The 18540-nt window shown below is 37.6% G+C and overlaps 1 protein-coding gene across 8 annotated transcripts in view; it reads left to right on the forward strand.

The window, feature by feature from the left end:
• Positions 1–18540, forward strand: part of gphnb (gephyrin b) — an 88965-nt gene that overhangs the window by 31111 nt on the left and 39314 nt on the right. For all 8 annotated transcript variants that reach the window (XM_039690230.2, XM_039690231.2, XM_039690233.2 and 5 more), the window contains exons 5-8: positions 8225–8319; positions 9088–9154; positions 12277–12549; positions 15229–15363. In XM_039690230.2, the coding sequence (XP_039546164.1) occupies positions 8225–8319; positions 9088–9154; positions 12277–12549; positions 15229–15363 (570 nt within the window). The remainder of the gene's footprint in view (positions 1–8224; positions 8320–9087; positions 9155–12276; positions 12550–15228; positions 15364–18540) is intronic.

Raw genomic sequence — 18540 nt, forward strand, 5'->3', positions numbered from 1 at the left:
ATCTATTACACCAGTTACAGGCTTTGGTGGGAGATAGATACATAGATGGATTGATTGATAGACATACAGATGGATGGATGGATGGATGGATGGATGGTTAGATAGATAGATAGATAGATAGATAGATAGATAGATAGATAGATAGATAGATAGATAGATAGATAGATAGATAGATAGATAGATAGATAGATTTTTAGATAGATAGATAGATAGACCAACGCTACTTTTGCGTCATCGAAGGGTAACGCCCCCTTTTGGGGGAAAACACCTCTATACTGTCTATGGGAAAACAAACGGATTCCCATGAGAACAGAACTCGCACTAGATCTGCAAAGTTTCTTGATAGCAAAAATGGCACAAACTTATAGAAGCTAACGTTACTGAATACGGGGTTACAGAGGTGTCCCTTTGAAATGGTCGAAAACTGGATTAATGACCCCACACAGCGGCCAAATATGGACTATTCAGACATCTAACGTTACCACTATCTCGTGGAATCACCAAGTAAGTAGCCTTTTTTTTCATTAACACTCACAGTATGACAAACTAGACGATGAATGGATCATATTTAACTTGATTTAAGCTATTGACATAGTCTAATAAGGTAACGTTAGCTGCTAACAGCTAGTCTTTCTAATAGCTAGTCGACAACAAAACTGTCAATAGCTTAAATCAAGTTAAATATGATCCAAGTGACATGGCCTCATCGTCTAGTAGTTTGTAATAGGCTACTGTGAGTGTGTAAATGATAAATAAATAAAAAAGGCTACTTACTTGGTGATTCCACGAGATAGTGGTAACGTTAGATGTCTGAATAGTCCATATTTGGCCGCTGTGTGGGGTCATTAATCCAGTTTTCGACCATTTCAAAGGGACACCTCTGTAACCCCGTATTCAGTAACGTTAGCTTTTTTAAGTTTGTGCCATTTTTGCTATCAAGAAACTTTGCAGATCTAGTGCGAGTTCTGTTCTCATGGGAATCCGTTTGTTTTCCCATAGACAGTATAGAGGTGTTTTCCCCCAAAAGGGGGCGTTACCCTTCGATGACGCAAAAGTAGCGTTGGTCTATAGATAGATAGATTTTTAGATAGATAGATAGATAGGCAAGGCAAGGCAAGGCAAGTTTATTTATATAGCACATTTCATACACAATGGCAATTCAAAGTGCTTTACATAGAAGTAATTAAAATAATCAAAAGAAATCAGAATAATTAAAACAGTTTAGAATAAAAAAATAAGAAATAATGAAAAAATGAAAATTATGATAAAAATAAAATACAGTAAATTAAAACAATTTAGAATAAAATGAAGTGCAGTAACAGTCGGACGGACAGTGGCACAGTGCTCATTCAGTAAATGCACAGCTAAACAGATGTGTTTTGAGTCTTGATTTGAATGTGACTACTGTAGGAGCACACCTGATCTCTTCTGGAAGCTGGTTCCAGCTGCGGCTGGCATAATAGCTAAAAGCAGACTCTCCATGCTTAGAGTGAACCCTTGGTATTTCTAGCTGATGTGATCCTAATGATCTGAGTGATCTGTTGGGTTTATATTCAGTGAGCATATCTGCAATATATTGAGGTCCTAACCCATTAAATGATTTATATACCAGTAATAATACTTTAAAATCAATCCTAAATGTAACTGGGAGCCAGTGTAAAGACCTGAGGACTGGTGTGATATGTTCATATTTTCTGGTCCTGCTCAGAATCCTGGCAGCAGCGTTCTGTATGAGCTGCAACTGTCTTATGGTCTTTTTAGGAAGGCCAGTGAGGAGGCCATTACAGTAATCCACCCTGCTGGTGATGAAAGCATGCACAAGTTTCTCTAAGTCTTGACTGGAAACAAAGCATCTAATTCTTGAAATATTTTTCAGATGATAGTATGCTGATTTAGTTATTGCTTTGACATGACTATTGAAACTAAGGTCTGACTCTAGTGACACACCAAGATTCCTGACTTGATTTTTAGTTGTTAGACCCCTAGCGTCAAGGTATGCATTCACCTTGAGAACTTCATCTTTGTTTCCAAATGCAATAACTTCAGTTTTGTCTTTGTTTAACTGCAGAAAGTTTTGACACATCCAACCGTTTACTTCATCAATGCATTGGCACAGGGAGTTAATGGGGCTGTAATCGTTAGGCGATAGGGCTAAGTAGAGCTGTGTGTCGTCTGCATAGCTGTGGTAGGCTATTTGGTTCTTTTTCATTATTTGGCTCATTGGGAGCATATACAGGTTGAATAGGAGTGGCGCAAGAATCGAGCCCTGAGGGACTCCGCAAGTCATGGATGTCCACTCAGACTTATGTTCTCCCATACTCACAAAATAACCTCTCCCTTCTAAGTATGACCTGAACCATTTTAGGACTATCCCAGAAAGCCCCACCCAGTTTTCCAGCCTGTCAAGAAGTATGTTGTGATCAACAGTGTCAAATGCAGCACTGAGGTCGAGTAGTACCAACACGGATAATTTGCCTGTATCAGTATTTAAGCGAATATCGTTTATTATCTTTATGAGAGCTGTCTCTGTGCTGTGATGCGATCGGAAACCAGATTGAAAATTGTCAAAATATCCATTTGAGCTTAAGAATTTGTTCAGCTGATTGAAGACAACCTTTTCAATGATCTTGCCTATGAAAGGAAGATTTGAGATCGGTCTATAATTGCTCAAGATGGTCTTATCCAGATTGCTCTTTTTCAGGAGGGGCTTGACAACTGCAGTTTTCAGGGAGTTCGGAAAATTCCCAGAGCGAAGTGAGGCATTTACAACTTCTAGGAGATCTGCTTCTAAACAGTTTAACACACTTTTGAAAAAAGATGTGGGAAGTGTGTCAAGGGCGCAGTTTGATGTTTTAAGGTGCTGTACGGTTTCTACCAAAATTGTGTCATCAATTTCTTCGAAATCAGACATAGTAACTACTTTCTCAGGTTGTGGTCTGATCTGCCTGACCCCAGAGCAACTCAAGGATGTGCTGATCACCTTTCTGATGTTATTGATTTTCTCAGAGAAGAAAGAAGCAAACTCACTGCACTTGCTGTCTGAGAGCATTTCTATGGGAATCTGGCTCGGGGGGTTTGTCAGTCTCTCTACAGTAGCAAAAAGAGTGCGTGTGTTGTTTATATTGCTGTTTATAATATTTGAGAAGAAAGTCTGTCTGGCTTTGCCTAGTTCCCCATTGAAAGCGTGGATGCTGTCTTTGTAGATGTTGTAATGGACTACAAGTTTTGTCTTCCGCCACATGCGTTCTGCTTTTCTGCATTGTCTTTTCATATTTTGCACAGCTGTTGAGTTTCTCCAAGGTGCTTTTTGTCTGCCACTATTCTTCCTGACTTTAACAGGTGCAATATCATCAATTACACTCTTAACTTTTGAGTTAAAAGAATCAAGGAGAAAATCAACAGAGTCAGCAGATATGCTTGGTTTTAAAGATATAGCCTTCATAAATAGCACACCAGTGTTCTCATTTAAGCATCTCTTCTTGACAGACACAGCTCTAGCTTCAACGGCAGGAGAGATTAATATATCAAAGAAAATACAGAAATGATCAGACAGTGCTACATCCTTAATAACGATCGATGAGATGTTTAAACCCGTACTGATAAGTAAATCTAGAGTGTGTCCACGATTGTGTGTGGGACCGTGTACATGCTGTGTCAGATCAAAAGTTTTTAAAACAGTTTTGATTTCTTTTGCCATATTGTTTTCTGCGTTATCTATGTGAATGTTAAAATCTCCAGCGATGGCAAAACAGTCAAACTCAGAGGCAATTGTTGATAGCAATTCAGTAAAATCCTCAGCAAAGGCTGGAGAGTATTTTGGAGGCCTGTAAACAATGATGAGTAAAATACGTGGAGCACCTTTTAACACAATACCCAGATATTCGAAAGAGGGGTAATTCCCAAATGATATTTGCTTACATTGATAAACATCTTTAAAAAGAACAGCTAAGCCGCCACCTCTCTTACCCGCTCTGCAGACACTCATATAAGTAAAGTTAGGAGGGGATGTTTCGTTTAGGACCGTTGCACTACAGCTGTCTTCAAGCCAAGTTTCAGTTAGAAACATGAAGTCCAGGTTGTGTGTGGTTATTAAGTCATTGACTAGAAGTGATTTATTTTTAATGGAGCGGATGTTTAAAAGTGCTAACTTTATAGTCTTACTTTTTGTCCCCACAGCAGTCTTAGTTTGGCGTGTAATGGGCACCAGATTAGATGGGTTTGCTGTACGGCTGTTGAAGGCCTTAGATTTTCTATCATGTAAATGAACAGCAATAGAGAAAGATTCAGGCACACTGGGTTCCCGCTTGTTCTGTAAACATTTGATAAAGTTATTGTTTTCATAGCAAGGAACCGAGATATTTCACTTAGAGCTGGTATCAGTTGTTTTTGGTTCACCTCGAGCCGATGGGGGAGGCTGTGGGCCCTGGCGCTGTGGCAGAGGCCGAAGAGCTCTCCGAGGAGGGGGAGGGGGAGGGCGAGCTGGGCCCGAAAGCTTTGGGGGTTTTGGGGCCTGCCGTTTTTTGGTTGGAATCTGGGGGCTTGCAGCAAAAGAGTGTGATAGTTTGGTTCCAGCAGACACCAGTTGTTCCATTTTCTCTGAGAAGCACAGAAGTGGAGATGCTGGAGAGAGTGATAACGTGTCAGGTGAGATGGGCTGTTGCTCTGGTGTTATTGGAGGGTGTAAAATGCTGTCCTGGTTTCCCTCGTTGTTTTCCAGAAAGTCGTCCTTGGGAGCTGAATCTGGGAGCAGTTCTGATATGTCACAGTCTGTCTGTGGTGAGCTCTGTGGGCAGAGCTCTGCTGAGATTGTATCCGTGAGCAGAGGTTGCTGTTGTGGCTGAGTGGTGTTATCATTGTCCTTGTGTGATGTGTCAGCAATATGTCCATTCAGGTGCTGAAATGAAGTCCTGTGGTCTTTCATACTATGTCCAGGTGTGTGAGTGCCATTCAGGTTGAATGGATTGGCACACACAGCAGAAGGATGATGGAGGGAGAAGTAGATATTGTCCTTTAGTACTTTTGAACCAAGTTTGTTTGGGTGATGGCCATCCCGTTGAAACAGTTGCCTCTGACTCCAGAAAAGATTGAAGTTGTCAATAAAGTTCACTCCTTTTATATTGCAGGTTTTTTGCAGCCATGTGTTGAGCCCAAGCAACCGTGAAAACCTGTTTGTTCCTCTTGCTGGGAGTGGTCCACTGATGAATGTTTCAACTTTCAGTCTTTGAAGTGTTTCAAAAAGTTCATTGAAATCCTTCTTAAGGAGTTCCGACTGCTCTTTATGAATATCGTTCTTCCCCACATGAATGATGAGTCGATTTGCAGTTTTATGTTTCACCAGAATGTTCTGAAGTTCCCTGTTTACATCAGAAGTTGTTCCTTGTGGAAGACAGCATGTAGTTGTATCCCTGATACTAATGTTTCTGATTATGGAGTCGCCCACTATCAGAGTCCTGGGCCCCGCTGTGCTCTGAGCTGAGTGCCGCTGTCTGCTCGACCTTGAGCGCCGGTTAGCATCAGCGTTAGCTACAGGCTGACTCAGTCTGTGTTCGATCACATTCGTCAAATTCAGGGATTCCTCATTCATTAATACTTCGAATCTGTTCTCAAGATGAATAGGCGGTGGTAGGAGACCAGTGGTTGCAATCCTGGTCAGAGTCATATCTGGGGTAGATGATGCTACTGCTAAAATATGTGGTGCTCGTGACAATCTGATGTCTCGAGTGCCTTTGGGTCTCGCTCCCTGTTTGTGCCATCGATTTGTAAGTCGATCGGCTTGTTTCTCTACAGTCAGTATAGCTTGTCGAGGAGCACTAGATTCATGGGACTCACCGGCTGTGCGCTGAGGGCGTCCACGACGGAGCTCTGTTGTGCCTTCCGTCTGATTTGTCGGTCCCGAATTTAACTTTGTTTCAAGAACTGCAATCCTTTGTAAAAGTCTGTGGCAGTTAGAGCAGCAAGTAGATTCCCGAAGAGGCATTTTCTTATCCTTATGAATGTAGGGAGTTGTGTTTTCTCTTCCCCGGAATGTAAGCAGTGAGAGGCTGGTTGAATAAAAGTGTGAAATACTTTTTAAGTAATCCCAGCGTCTGAGCACTGTGCTGATTTGCTGAAGTTAAAATTAGGTGAAAAGGAGATAAAATATATAAAAAATATTAAAGCGATAGAGCAAAGCGCGGAGCAGTAAGCAGGAGCGTCCGAACAGTAGCTGAGCAGGAAGTCAAGCTCCTGCTCCTGCAAGATAGATAGATAGATAGATAGATAGATAGATAGATAGATAGATAGATAGATAGATAGATAGATAGATAGATAGATAGATAGATAGATAGATAGATAGATAGATAGATAGATAGATTTTTAGATAGATAGATAGTAGGGGTGGCACGGTACATGAAAAACACCCGAACCGTTCGGTTCGCTTGTCTCGGTTCGGAGCGTGTGTGCGTCTCACGGTTCGACGCATGCGCCTCGTGCCCGTATGTGACGTGTGTTATCTTTCGCGCGACATAAGCTTGTTCGACTTGGACCGGCGCTGCACAGAGCGACCGGTGAATAACATCAAACTAGCCCGAGAGCGACGGCTCCGTCACTCACTTTTGCGGTATTTGATGTCATTACCGATCGCTCTGTGCAGCGCCGGTTCAAGTTAGTAAACAAGCCAGTAAAAGTGGAGTATGGAGCGCTGCAGGTCACGGCACGCGGAGAAATGGCAAGTGGGAGAGATGAGGGAGTTGGAGGATGCGCCAGCGTCGTATGAGTCTATGGTATAAGTCCGGTGTGTGGGAACATTTTGGATTTCATGTTATGATATTTTAATATAACGCTACAGTGGCACTTTATGTATAAATAAGAGCTTCAGTCATACGTTTCCAAATCCTGCACTTTAATTTTAAGTGGGACTCTCTGGGAATAGAAGCATTGTTGATACTGTCTTTTGTGTTGAGGTTGAACTTATGTTTCACTTTATGTTTATGGCCTTTGCTATTGCTATAGCCTAACTAATTATAGGCAATGAGGTTTCATGTATATTGACATTTAAAAGACAGTGTTTTAATAGTTCCTCTTTTTTTCTTTTAAAAGATAGAATTTTTGTAAGAGCTACAAAAGTTGGCAGTTGATAAATGCAAGTTTATTTCTTGTGTAAATAAGATTTGTGTGATAAAAATGCACAAGTTCTTGTAGATATAGTGTGATACACATTCTCCTTTTTTTTTGCCAAATAAACGAAAATCATGTCAATGTCTTCTCTTCTTGCTGTATCAAAATCTCACCTAGCTTTCCTCTGAGATAGTCCCAAAATGTGCTTAAAGTCAGAGAGTCAAATTCAGTTTGTGCATGATTGCATGAATATCATTTTTTTTTATACTGTATCCTAAAGTGTGGATAATTAAGCTATAGATCACATGCTGAAGTACATTTCTGGAGTGTTAAAAATTAAAAGAAAAAAATAACAAGAACCGTACAGAACCGAAAACCGTGACCCTAAAACCGTGATACAAACCGAACCGTCGGTTTCGTGAACCGTGCCACCCCTAATAGATAGATAGATAGATAGATAGATAGATAGATGGATAGATAGATAGATAGATAGATAGATAGATAGATAGATAGATAGATAGATAGATAGATTTTTAGATAGATAGATTTTTAGATAGATAGATAGATAGATAGATAGATAGATAGATAGATAGATAGATATTTAATTAAATAATTTATAGTAAATTATTATTTATATTTCTGAAATTGCTATTTATATTTCAAGGGGAGAAATTAGAAGGTATAGTTGGGCAAAAGAGATGGTTTTTAAAAATTTGGTGAAAAGTCGGATTCTGATTGATTTTAAATTTTATAAGTTGGTTAATGAAGTTTTTGCAAACGTGGGGATATAATGAAACTATTTGCACAGTTTTGGATGTAATGTTGTTTTTTTGCTTTGATATTGGAATAAGTATTTGGGCTTGTAAGAAATCATGATATGTGAAACACAAAAATGTGATCATAATTATATCTTATGATCAAATGAAGTTGTGAACAACAAAATCTCTCTCTCTCTCTCCTCATGAGTCTCATCAACACTCCTCCTTTGATGTTTTCCCTTGTGACTTTGCAGACCTTTTTTATGCTCAAACAGCAACATTACACACTAAGAAAGAAAAATGCATAGGACCCCTTTTAAAGAGATTGTCATTTGTCTTTCCTGAGCCTCTCTGTGTTTCTGTCTGTCCAGGCCACTAAAGAGGTGATCGAGCGGGAAGCTCCAGGGATGTCTCTGGCCATGCTGATGGGATCTCTGAATGTCACTCCTCTGGGAATGCTCTCCAGGTCTGGCTTCAACACGTCCAAAACATTCACAGGATCGTCTTTGACATTCATTCTGGATATTCAGAGAAAAACTGATCCCAGTTCAGCCTCTCAATCAAAAACACAGACTTATTGGCTCATGCACAGAAGAGACGCTTCCAGCACAGAAATACAACAGATAGTTAGAGGAACAGCTTGTTTTCAGAATATAATAATACAAATGCCTGAATACTATATATTCAGAATTTACAGTTGTTATTAATACACAATTACTATGAATGATAATAATAACGTTTAAATACAACTGTTCAAATGCCAGTACGTCAAATGTTTTTTAAGTTTGTTCTGCTCGCCAAAAATCAGTATTACTCCGAAATATTATTACAATTTAAAATAACTATTTTCTATGTGAATATATTGTAAACTGTAATTTATTCCTGTGATCAAAGCTGTATTTCCAGCATCACTACTCCAGTCTTCAGTGTCACATGATCCTTCAGAAATCACTCTCATATGATGATTTGCTGCTCAAGAAACATTTCTGATTATTATCAATATTGAAAACAGCTGATTAATATTTTGGTGGAAACTGTGATGCATTATTTTCAGGACTTTTTCTTATTATGAATCCAGAACAGCATTTAATTGAAATAGAATCTTTTATAACATTATAAACGTCTTTACTGTTACAATGCATCCTTGCTGGATAAAATATTACTTTCTTTGAGCAAAAATAGTGTGTGTATATGAGAATGAATAATTGGTTTCTTTCATTGTGTGTGTGCACAGACCCGTGTGTGGTATCCGAGGGAAAACTCTCATCATAAATTTGCCGGGCAGTAAAAAAGGTTCACAGGTAAGAATACATTTTTTTTTTTCGTTCACTAAAAGTTTGGTTAATAATAATAATAATAATAAAATAATATAATAATAATAATAAATAATAATAATAAAAATATGTCTCAATACTGGTCTAGTTCTTAATGAGAAGTGTGTACTCCACTAGCAAAGTCAAAACTGCTTGTATTCTCAATAAAATATAGACCTACGTTAATGGGTGCTGGAAATAGAGATAAACATGAATAATTACAGAGCCGCTTTTGGATCATTCCAGAATAGTTTAAGGTTTATATCTTTTTCATTGCTTGTCCAATTTGAGAAATCACTGAGATGAATAAAATAGAACAAAAGTTGTCTGTAAATCACTTATAATATAATTAAAGAAGAAGAATACTGGTTTATCCCATACAGAAATATACTTCCATTGTTAATGTCCAAAAACATGATTATTTTTGGTACTTTTTTATTAGTGATTCCCAGTGTTGCGTTACTCCCTAACTATTTGAGTTACTTAGTTACTTTTTATGGGAAGTAAAGTGTAACGTTACTTTTGCATTGCTTTTTCTCAACTGGACTGGGCTTGCTTGATTGTATTTTAACTGTAAAGGGCACAGTATGGAAGTTAATTAATTACATATGTTTTGAATCGAAATATTCACATTCACTTTTTTGTTTCAAACACATATCACACACATTTTCATTACTATTATTAAAAATTCAATAATCCAAAATATTCAGTCTGTTTAAATAATTCAACAGGCAAGTTTCTGTCCATTTCATTTCACTTTACAAATTTGCTACTAAGTCTGCTGTTAGTAGACTCACCAGCAGGTGGTGCAAGCGGGTGATGACGAAGACCAAAGCAACGGGTAGACATTCATTCTCAAAAACTGATTTAGGTCTCGTATCTCTCACAGAGGAGCGGATGCGTAAAGGAGGAGCAACGACAGTAGAGATCGAGACCGGTGCGTCGTCCTCGGCCTCGTTCTGCTCGCCACACTCCATTTCACAGTTTTCACACTACAATGCGAAAACAGCATTTTCAGATTCAATCACTTTGGAGAGCTTCTTCAAAAAGCTTCAAAAGTTTTCACCCTTTCATCACATTCTGGACGAAAGGCCAAAACATTGAGAAAAATATGTGTTTTCAAATGTATCTGGATTAAATTGATGTCTATGAGCCCTATTTTAACGATCTAAGCTCATGGTCTAAAGCACAGGGCGCAAGTGCACTTAGGGTGTGTCCGAATCCACTTTAGCTAGTTTAACGATAGGAAAAGTGGTCGGCGCACTCGGCTCGTGGTCTAAAAGGGTAGTCCCTATTCTCTCAATGAGTAATGGGTGTGTTAACGTGAAATAAACCAATCAGAGTCTCATCTCCCATTCCCTTTAAAAGCCAGTTGGGCTCACGCCATGGCGGATTCGCTATTTACATGCAAGCGGAAAAAGTGAACGCTTCTGTAGCGAGGAAACGGATCTGCTCGTGCGCGAGATTAACATCTACGGGACAAAGTGTACGAGCGTTGCGCTCCGGCCTATAGGTGCACATTACAAATGCGCTCTTTAAATTAAAAAAAATATTGCGCTTTAGACTTTGGACCAGGTTTTAGTTGGTCAATGGCTCTATTTCAGTTCCTCAAAATAGCAACGCACCAACAATGCTCCCGAACACACCTCGTTTTCAGACCAGCAGTCCATGGGCGCACGAATGGGGGCAAACGTATTTGCTATTTTAACCCTTCTATTATCTTCATTTGTGTCTACACTCATTATCTTTGGGGTCTCCAGGGACCCCAGACAATAACATTTAATTTTGAAGCAGTATAATAATTTAATTTTACTCTATTTATTAATGTTTTTACACAACATTTTTGCAGTTTTTGGAGGATTTTAGATATCTTTTAAATTTCTATAAATTAATAAATAAATATTTATTTAAATAGGCTTTTTACAAAAAAACGGCATTGTATGTAAAATTCACTTTATAAAAGACCCAGATTTCTAATTTTCATTCATTGAGATAACATGGATCATTTAACATGGTTTAATGTAAGATTTTTGACAATTTTGACAAAATGCAGTTTTAAAATAAAAAAATATCACTTTAACCACTAGATGGCCATAGACCTCCACTATAAGCTATTTGCTATTTGACTAACTAAACTATATTTCACAAGTTTTTCCAGTTGGATTCATATCTAAATATTATGAAATCACAATTATAACAAAAAAAAAGTATTTTTTGTACTGACAAAAGTTTTTCAATAATGTTACATTATGATTAGAATCAAACCTGAACAAGATGTTACAAAGAGAAATGTTGGAGTCTTTCGATTTGATCATTTATTTCAATTATCTGTTTTTAATATAATTCTATAATTTTAAAACAATGTTTCAGTTACGAACTGTAAAAGAACAAAAATTAACAGAAATGAACAGTTATATTACATATTGAAAAAAAACACATAAAAATGCAATTAACTGAACAGCAATAACAAATGAGCATATAAAGCAGGAAAAAAATAAAATCATAATAAATAAACGATTTCCTAAAAAAAACTGATTGGATTTTTTTTTTTTTTGTGAACAATTAGGAACAATAACTGGTGGTGCACTGGAGGTGTTTACTGGTTACTGGAGGCGTTGGTATTTGAAGTGTGTGTGTGAGTGTGCATTGTGGATGTTTTTTGCATTGTTGGAAGTGTGCCACTTTATTTCTGTCTATGTGATCTGCGTTGTTTCTTCGTTGTTTCTGATTTTAATGATGAATTTTGTATATTCACTATGCGGGGTCTCCAGGGATACCGAAGATAAAGAGTGTTGGCATTTTTTCATGCTAACATAAAATCAGATATCATTCTAAAATTTTTTTTTTTTTTTTTTTGGTAGATCTAGACAGTGTTAAGAGTCGTAGAAAGTTTCATACCATTTGGAAAAAGAGAACATTTTTTTAAAAATTGACAAAGTCATTTGCAGGTCAAAAAGACCCCAAAGATAATAAGAGGGTTAATAACGTAACCCAGGACGTGAAAATAATAACTGCGTCGGGCTGAAACTAGCAAAAAAAACACTTGCGTGCAAACAGCGAGTGTTTGATTGGGCCTTTGTTTTATTTTTCTTTGCGTGTGTGTCGTGTAGGAATGCTTCCAGTTTATCCTTCCCGCTCTCCCGCACGCCATCGACCTGCTCCGAGAGGCCGTGGTCAAAGTGAAGGAGGTGCCGAACGAGCTGGAGGACCTGCCCTCGCCCCCGCCGCCTCTGTCCCCGCTGCCCGGCAGCAGCCCGCACCGGCAGACCGAGGACAAGGGTGTTCAGTGTGAGGAAGAGGAGGAGGAGAAGAAGGACAGCGGTGTGGCCTCCACTGAGGACAGCTCCTCCTCACACATCACTGCTGCCTCCATCGCTGCCAAGGTAATCCTGTGTGCATATATGATGTTTTACGAAGGAATGCACGATATATCGGCCACCATATCAGTATTGCTTACACCGATACACACGCGAGCATTTGAAAGCAAGTGTCTTTCATCAGATCGGTCCTGCTTGTGTTTTCAAGCGCTCCTGCTCTCAAACGCACCCGTGTGTTGATCATTGTAGCCATCCGATGAGCACGTGAACACATTGGCCAATCAGAGGTGCTTGTGATTGCGTCACATTTTTTAAATTTGAGTATCAACTTGGTACCGAAGTCTGTACTTTTGACAACACTATAACGTAGTTTTACATTGGGATGCACTATATATCGGCTACCATATCAGTATTGGTCGGTATATGTTCTATATGAGTAATTTACTCACCGCCTTGTCATCCAAGATGTCCACGTCTTTCTTTCTTCAGTCGAAAAGAAATTAAGGTTTTTGATGAAAACATTCCAGGATTTTTCTCCATATAATGGACTTCAATGGGGTCCAAACGACAGTTTCAGTACAAACTGTTCAAAGGGCTTTAAACGATTCAGACGATGAATAAGGGTCTTATCTAGCGAAGCGATCGCTCATAAAAAAAAGTTTTATAAGCTCAAATGGTTGCCTTGCTCTGTTCATCAAAATGAACAAATCTTTTTTCATGTCATTTGGTTCATTCAACGAACGAACTGAACGAATTGACTCGGAAAAAGATTCAAACAGGAGTTCAAACAGGAACTAAAGCTTAAACTTTTTTTTTTTAATGAGCGATCGTTTCTCTTAATAAGACTCTTATTCATCGTCTGAATCGTTTAAAGCCCTTTGAAGCTGCACTGAAACTCTCATTTGGACCTTGAACCGTTTGGTCCCCATTGAAGTCCATTATATGGAGAAAAATCCTGTAATGTTTTTGTATATAAATGGTCTTAAAAGGTCTTTAAAGACTGAACCCGAGGTTTTTATTTTGTGATTATTTTAATTCCTTTCTGTGAAAAGCGCTTTGAATTACCATTGTATGAAATGCGGAATATAAATAAACTTTCCTAGCATTGCCTATTTCTCACATGACTCTGCTGGACATTTGCAGGTTTTCCATTTGTCTTCATTCCCATCATGAAACTGTCATCTTCATGTGCGCTGCAGTATCCTCAGGTGTGAGTGAATGTCGTGCATCATCTTCATATCATTTGTTTGATTGTTGTGCACCTCGTTTGTCATGTCATTCATAGCCTGATGGACTGATAACTCAGCCAATCATGCTTCAATCTGCGTCCCAATTTGCATACACTATTCTTGTGACAAGTACACTTAAGCATACTTTTTTTTAAAAGTACTTACTACAGAAATAACATACTTAAAGGGGTAGTTTAACCACAAATGAAGAATATTTCATCATTTACTCACCCGCAAGTTGTTCCGCACCTGTATGAGTTTCTTTCTTCTGTTGAACACAAAAGAAGATATTTTGAAGAATGTCGTTAAACAAACAAGTTTAGGGCACCCATTGACTTCCATAGTAGGGAAAAAAATGCTATGGAAGTCAATGGCAACCATCAACTGATTCTTCAATGTAATCTGAATGCAATATTTTTTAACACATAATTCCATGTTATATGCATTATTCATTATATGCATTATATACATTATTCATTATATGCAATTAAATGAAAATATATTATAATTCAAATAGTATATTATTCGACCCACTTAAGTACATCTTTATACATCATTTCATAATTAATTCTATTGTCTTTTCATAATTACTTCTGTTGTCTGAATACTTCTATTCTATTGAAATGTGGTTAAATCACACTGACAAATTTTATTCCATTTCTATTAAATCATATATGTCATGCATTTAAGTATATTTGTAATTACACATTTGTAATTTAGTACATGTAAATATGTTTCATTGAATAGCACACTGCAGTTTAAATTATAATCTAGCACTTTACATGTGCTTCGTTATGTTAATGATTTAAAATGTACTTTAAAGTAAAACTTTTAATTTGGCATTATTGCAAAGTGCTTTTTAGTGCTTATAGTGTGTGTTTACATTACATTTTTCAGATGGATTCCTTGACATTTTTCTATGTAGTTTCATGCACTGAAAAAAGGATGTTGGATTTACTTTGAAACAATTTTTAGAGAGATTACAAAATTTTACTAAGAATTACAAAGAATTAAAAAAATTACAAAGTTTTTTCTCGCAAAATTACAACTTCCAAAAAAAATTTTTACTCTGTGTAAATGCTAACGTCTAGCTAAATGCATTACCTCAACATTCAATATTACTTTTACGCTCATACATTTAAAAACGTGAGATTCAGCTTCACATTCCACACAATTTTCTACTTTAAACTAAAAAAGTTAATGGGAAACTGTCCCAATCTCCTCTGCTTTCATGTAGCAATATGTTTTGGGTGATATAAGGCCTAAAAAACATCAAACATGCTTCAAAATCCACTGAAAAGACTGTCACCCATGAACTTTTGGGCACATTTTCTCCAGTGTATGGAATGTACTATCTGATTAGAAACCTGACAAAAACATGTCCCGGGATCTGTTTCACCACGTTTAAAAGAAATAAATACTTTCAAATGCAAACTTTTGACTTTTTACCTTTGCATAATGCACAAAGAGTAAGTGAGGTCTCTGGTTATAATAAACATCCTTCTCCGTGTCTTAGATTCCTGACTCCATCATCTCACGGGGCGTCCAGGTCCTTCCCCGTGACACGGCATCTTTGAGCACCACGCCGTCCGAGTCGCCGCGAGCCCAGGCTACCTCTCGCCTCTCCACAGCTTCCTGTCCCACACCCAAGGTGAGAGCGCATCACTTCCTGTTTCCTGTCCCCGCACTGTTCGCTTTCCTGTCTGCCTCCCCACCGCGCTCACCCTGCTGCCCAACTCCACGCTCACCTCACCCCAAAACTCCTCACATGCTCCGAGCTGTCAGAGTCCCATCTGTGTGTGGATTTAATATTTAGGATATCGAAAAATTATACGGAAGCAAGGAATAAAAAAGACTTTTTATAAGTCTGATATAATGTTTATATCTCACAATAGAGTGCAACAGTCAGGTTCCGGAGGTAAAAACTACATTACCCATGATGCTGTGCAGTAAAGAGTTGCCACAAGAGGAATGCGAGCTCTTTAGCTCCGCCCACTCCGATTAAGCACTGCAAATGACATAATCAAGTTGTTCTCCTTATGCCCTCAAAATACTTTGTATATAGATGTTTGTTTGGGAATAGACTTAAAATATATTGTTTTTATGTGTATAATCAGCATTTTTTAATGAGTTCTTTATGGTTATTCTGTTCGCAATGCTTTGTGTTATTGTAGTTGTAGTTAAGTTGTCTTTTTGTCTTATTTTCAAATACTTTTTTTGCGAATTTTGCCGTTTGTAATGTTATGATTATGATTATGATAGCTGGTTGGCTTGGTTCATTGCTTATAATGCTTTAGCAAATACTAAATTGTAAGATATAAACTTGCAATTGCATTGGGAAAAGCCACAATTACCTTATTCTGTAATATATATCAGTGTTGTAGTCGAGACCACCTCACTCGAGTCCGAGTCGACACCGAGACCAGAGAGAGTCGAGTCCGAGTCAAGACCGAGTCCATAGAGAGTCGAGTCCGAGTCGAGTCCGAGACCAGAGACTGTCGAGTCCGAGGCGAGAACGAGACCAGTGAGGGTTGATTACCTAATTTACTTTTATTTACTTAGAGAATGGGGTTTTTTTTTATCTGAATTTACTTAGAGTTTAAAAAATATGATCAGTTTAGGGTAAAAAGGCCACATAGTAGGTGGTGTTAAAAGTAATTTTATTACAATTTGTCATGCGCAGTTGCGCACTAGAAAATCACCAATCACTGGGCGTGTCAATCAATTTAAAGAAATAATTTATTAACATACATTAATAATCATGAAAAATATTTTGAATTGAACTCGAGTGGACTCGGGAATAATTCCGAGTCCTAAAAAAAAAAATGTTCGAGTACGAGTCAATTCCGAGTCCAAATGGACACGAGTCCATGACAAGACCAAGACCATTAAAATATGGTCTCGAGACCGAGTCCGAGACGAGTCCGAGTCTCGAGTACTACAACACTGATATATATTCTATGAGGTTGCATAACGTCTAAACTGGTCTTTTCCAAACTTTGAAAATGAATGTGAACCAGATCTATCAAGTATCATGAAAGTAGCTGATATGACTTGTATGCTTTTTTTTTTCCAAGACCGGAAGTGAAGTTATAATTAATGGAAAATCTATGTTGCTTTGTTGTCCTTTTTGGCAAAGTATTCCTTTAAAGCTGTGATTTAAGCTCTAAAAGCATCAAACACACTTCAAAATCCATACTGTCGTCCATACAATTTTAAAACACACTTTTTTCTGCCCCCCTAAAGTCTTTATTTACTGTATAAGGATTAAAATATTTCTTGCTCAGAATTTTCTACCTGATAAAATACTTTACAGCTTGGCATTCGTTTTAGAAATTCCCATGATAAGATTTTACAGTATTTTTTATATTCTGTATTTTATTGTCTAAAAATCAATATTTTTATTCATAAATATGTCCTCAATGGTGTACAAATACCTCTGCCAATTATCTGACTTATCCTTTATTATCTTTATAAACATGGGACGGGTAAGTCCACGGAGGCTTCCATGTTGTTCCGCCATCTTGAAAAACTATAATAGCTGAGAAAAGACAAAAAGTACTAGGCCAACGCGTTTTCGTTCAGAGCGTGACATGACTGAACGACTGAATGCAGAGCAGAGAGTAGTTTCAGTCATTAATTCACACTGTAACATTCGTTTGTTCGTTGTCAAGTTGCAGTTTGCTTGAAATAACAAACCTGTTCACCCGAAGGAACTCTCGACGAAGTGCTATTAGAAGACATCTGTCATAGCTTTTTTGGTACATAACAGCTACCGTAGATGCAACGCGAGATTGAAAAAGCGAGACGCTGGAGAGCACAATTCGTTTGAATGCAAAATATAATTTTCCTGCTAGATGGGAGAAATTCCTACACATTGTCCCTTTAAAATAAAGTGTAACCGATTTGATCAATTCACATGACTCTTCCAGGTCTAGAAATCACTCCAGTTTATATCCAGTTTAAAAAAGAAAAACAGTTGTTGAGGGGGGCAAACTAAAATAAGTTAAAAAAAAAGTCGTTTTGACTTATTTTAATGCTTATTTTAAGTCACAAGTTTGCTAAGAATCAAGTGTGCTTGTGATAAATAGTTGGAAAAGTAGTAAATTACATGACATCTGTTTATAATAGAGCCAGACCGATTTATCGGCAGGTATTGACCGATTTATTAGGCATTTTCCAAACTATCGGTATCAGCAGTTATAATGGCCGATAAATGAATATTTCAAAAATAAAATAAAAACGGACGAAACACGGTTCAACCATGTCATGAGTGTTGGAGTTTTATAGTTTGTAACTACAAATAACTAATGTTAGGGAAATCTGTTAATGTTTTGTTGCGCGTTTCTGGAAAAAATAAATAAATAAAAAAAATATCGGCCGATATATTGGACTTTAAAACCAACAAATTAGGGCTGTAGTCAACCAAAGAAATCCTTAGTCGACCAAAGTCTTGTCCTGCGCAACGATTAGTTGACTAAAAAAAAAAAAGTGATGTTTTGATTAAACATTTTTTAAACACTTGTCACTGAGCATTTATAAAACAACAACGAAAAAACATCACAAATAAATAAAACTATAATAATAATACAATTCTTTGAAAATTAAGTGATTTTTTTAACTGCAAAAAGTGAAGAGCTCTGTCCTAGGTCACAATCGCGCACCTGACCACACCACACGCTGCAAAAAATATAGGAACTGCTATCTGCCACATAATGAAAAATCCCAACAAAAGCTCTCGTTTATACAGGCTTTATATTCTTCTTTACTTTCAAAGCTATGGGTTAACTTTCGTCCTGACGATCAAGGCGTTTTAAAACAACACACA

This window comes from Pimephales promelas, chromosome 13 (genome assembly GCF_988280905.1).
Source record: "Pimephales promelas chromosome 13, fPimPro1.hap1.1, whole genome shotgun sequence".
NCBI classification, from domain to species: Eukaryota; Metazoa; Chordata; class Actinopteri; order Cypriniformes; family Leuciscidae; genus Pimephales; species Pimephales promelas.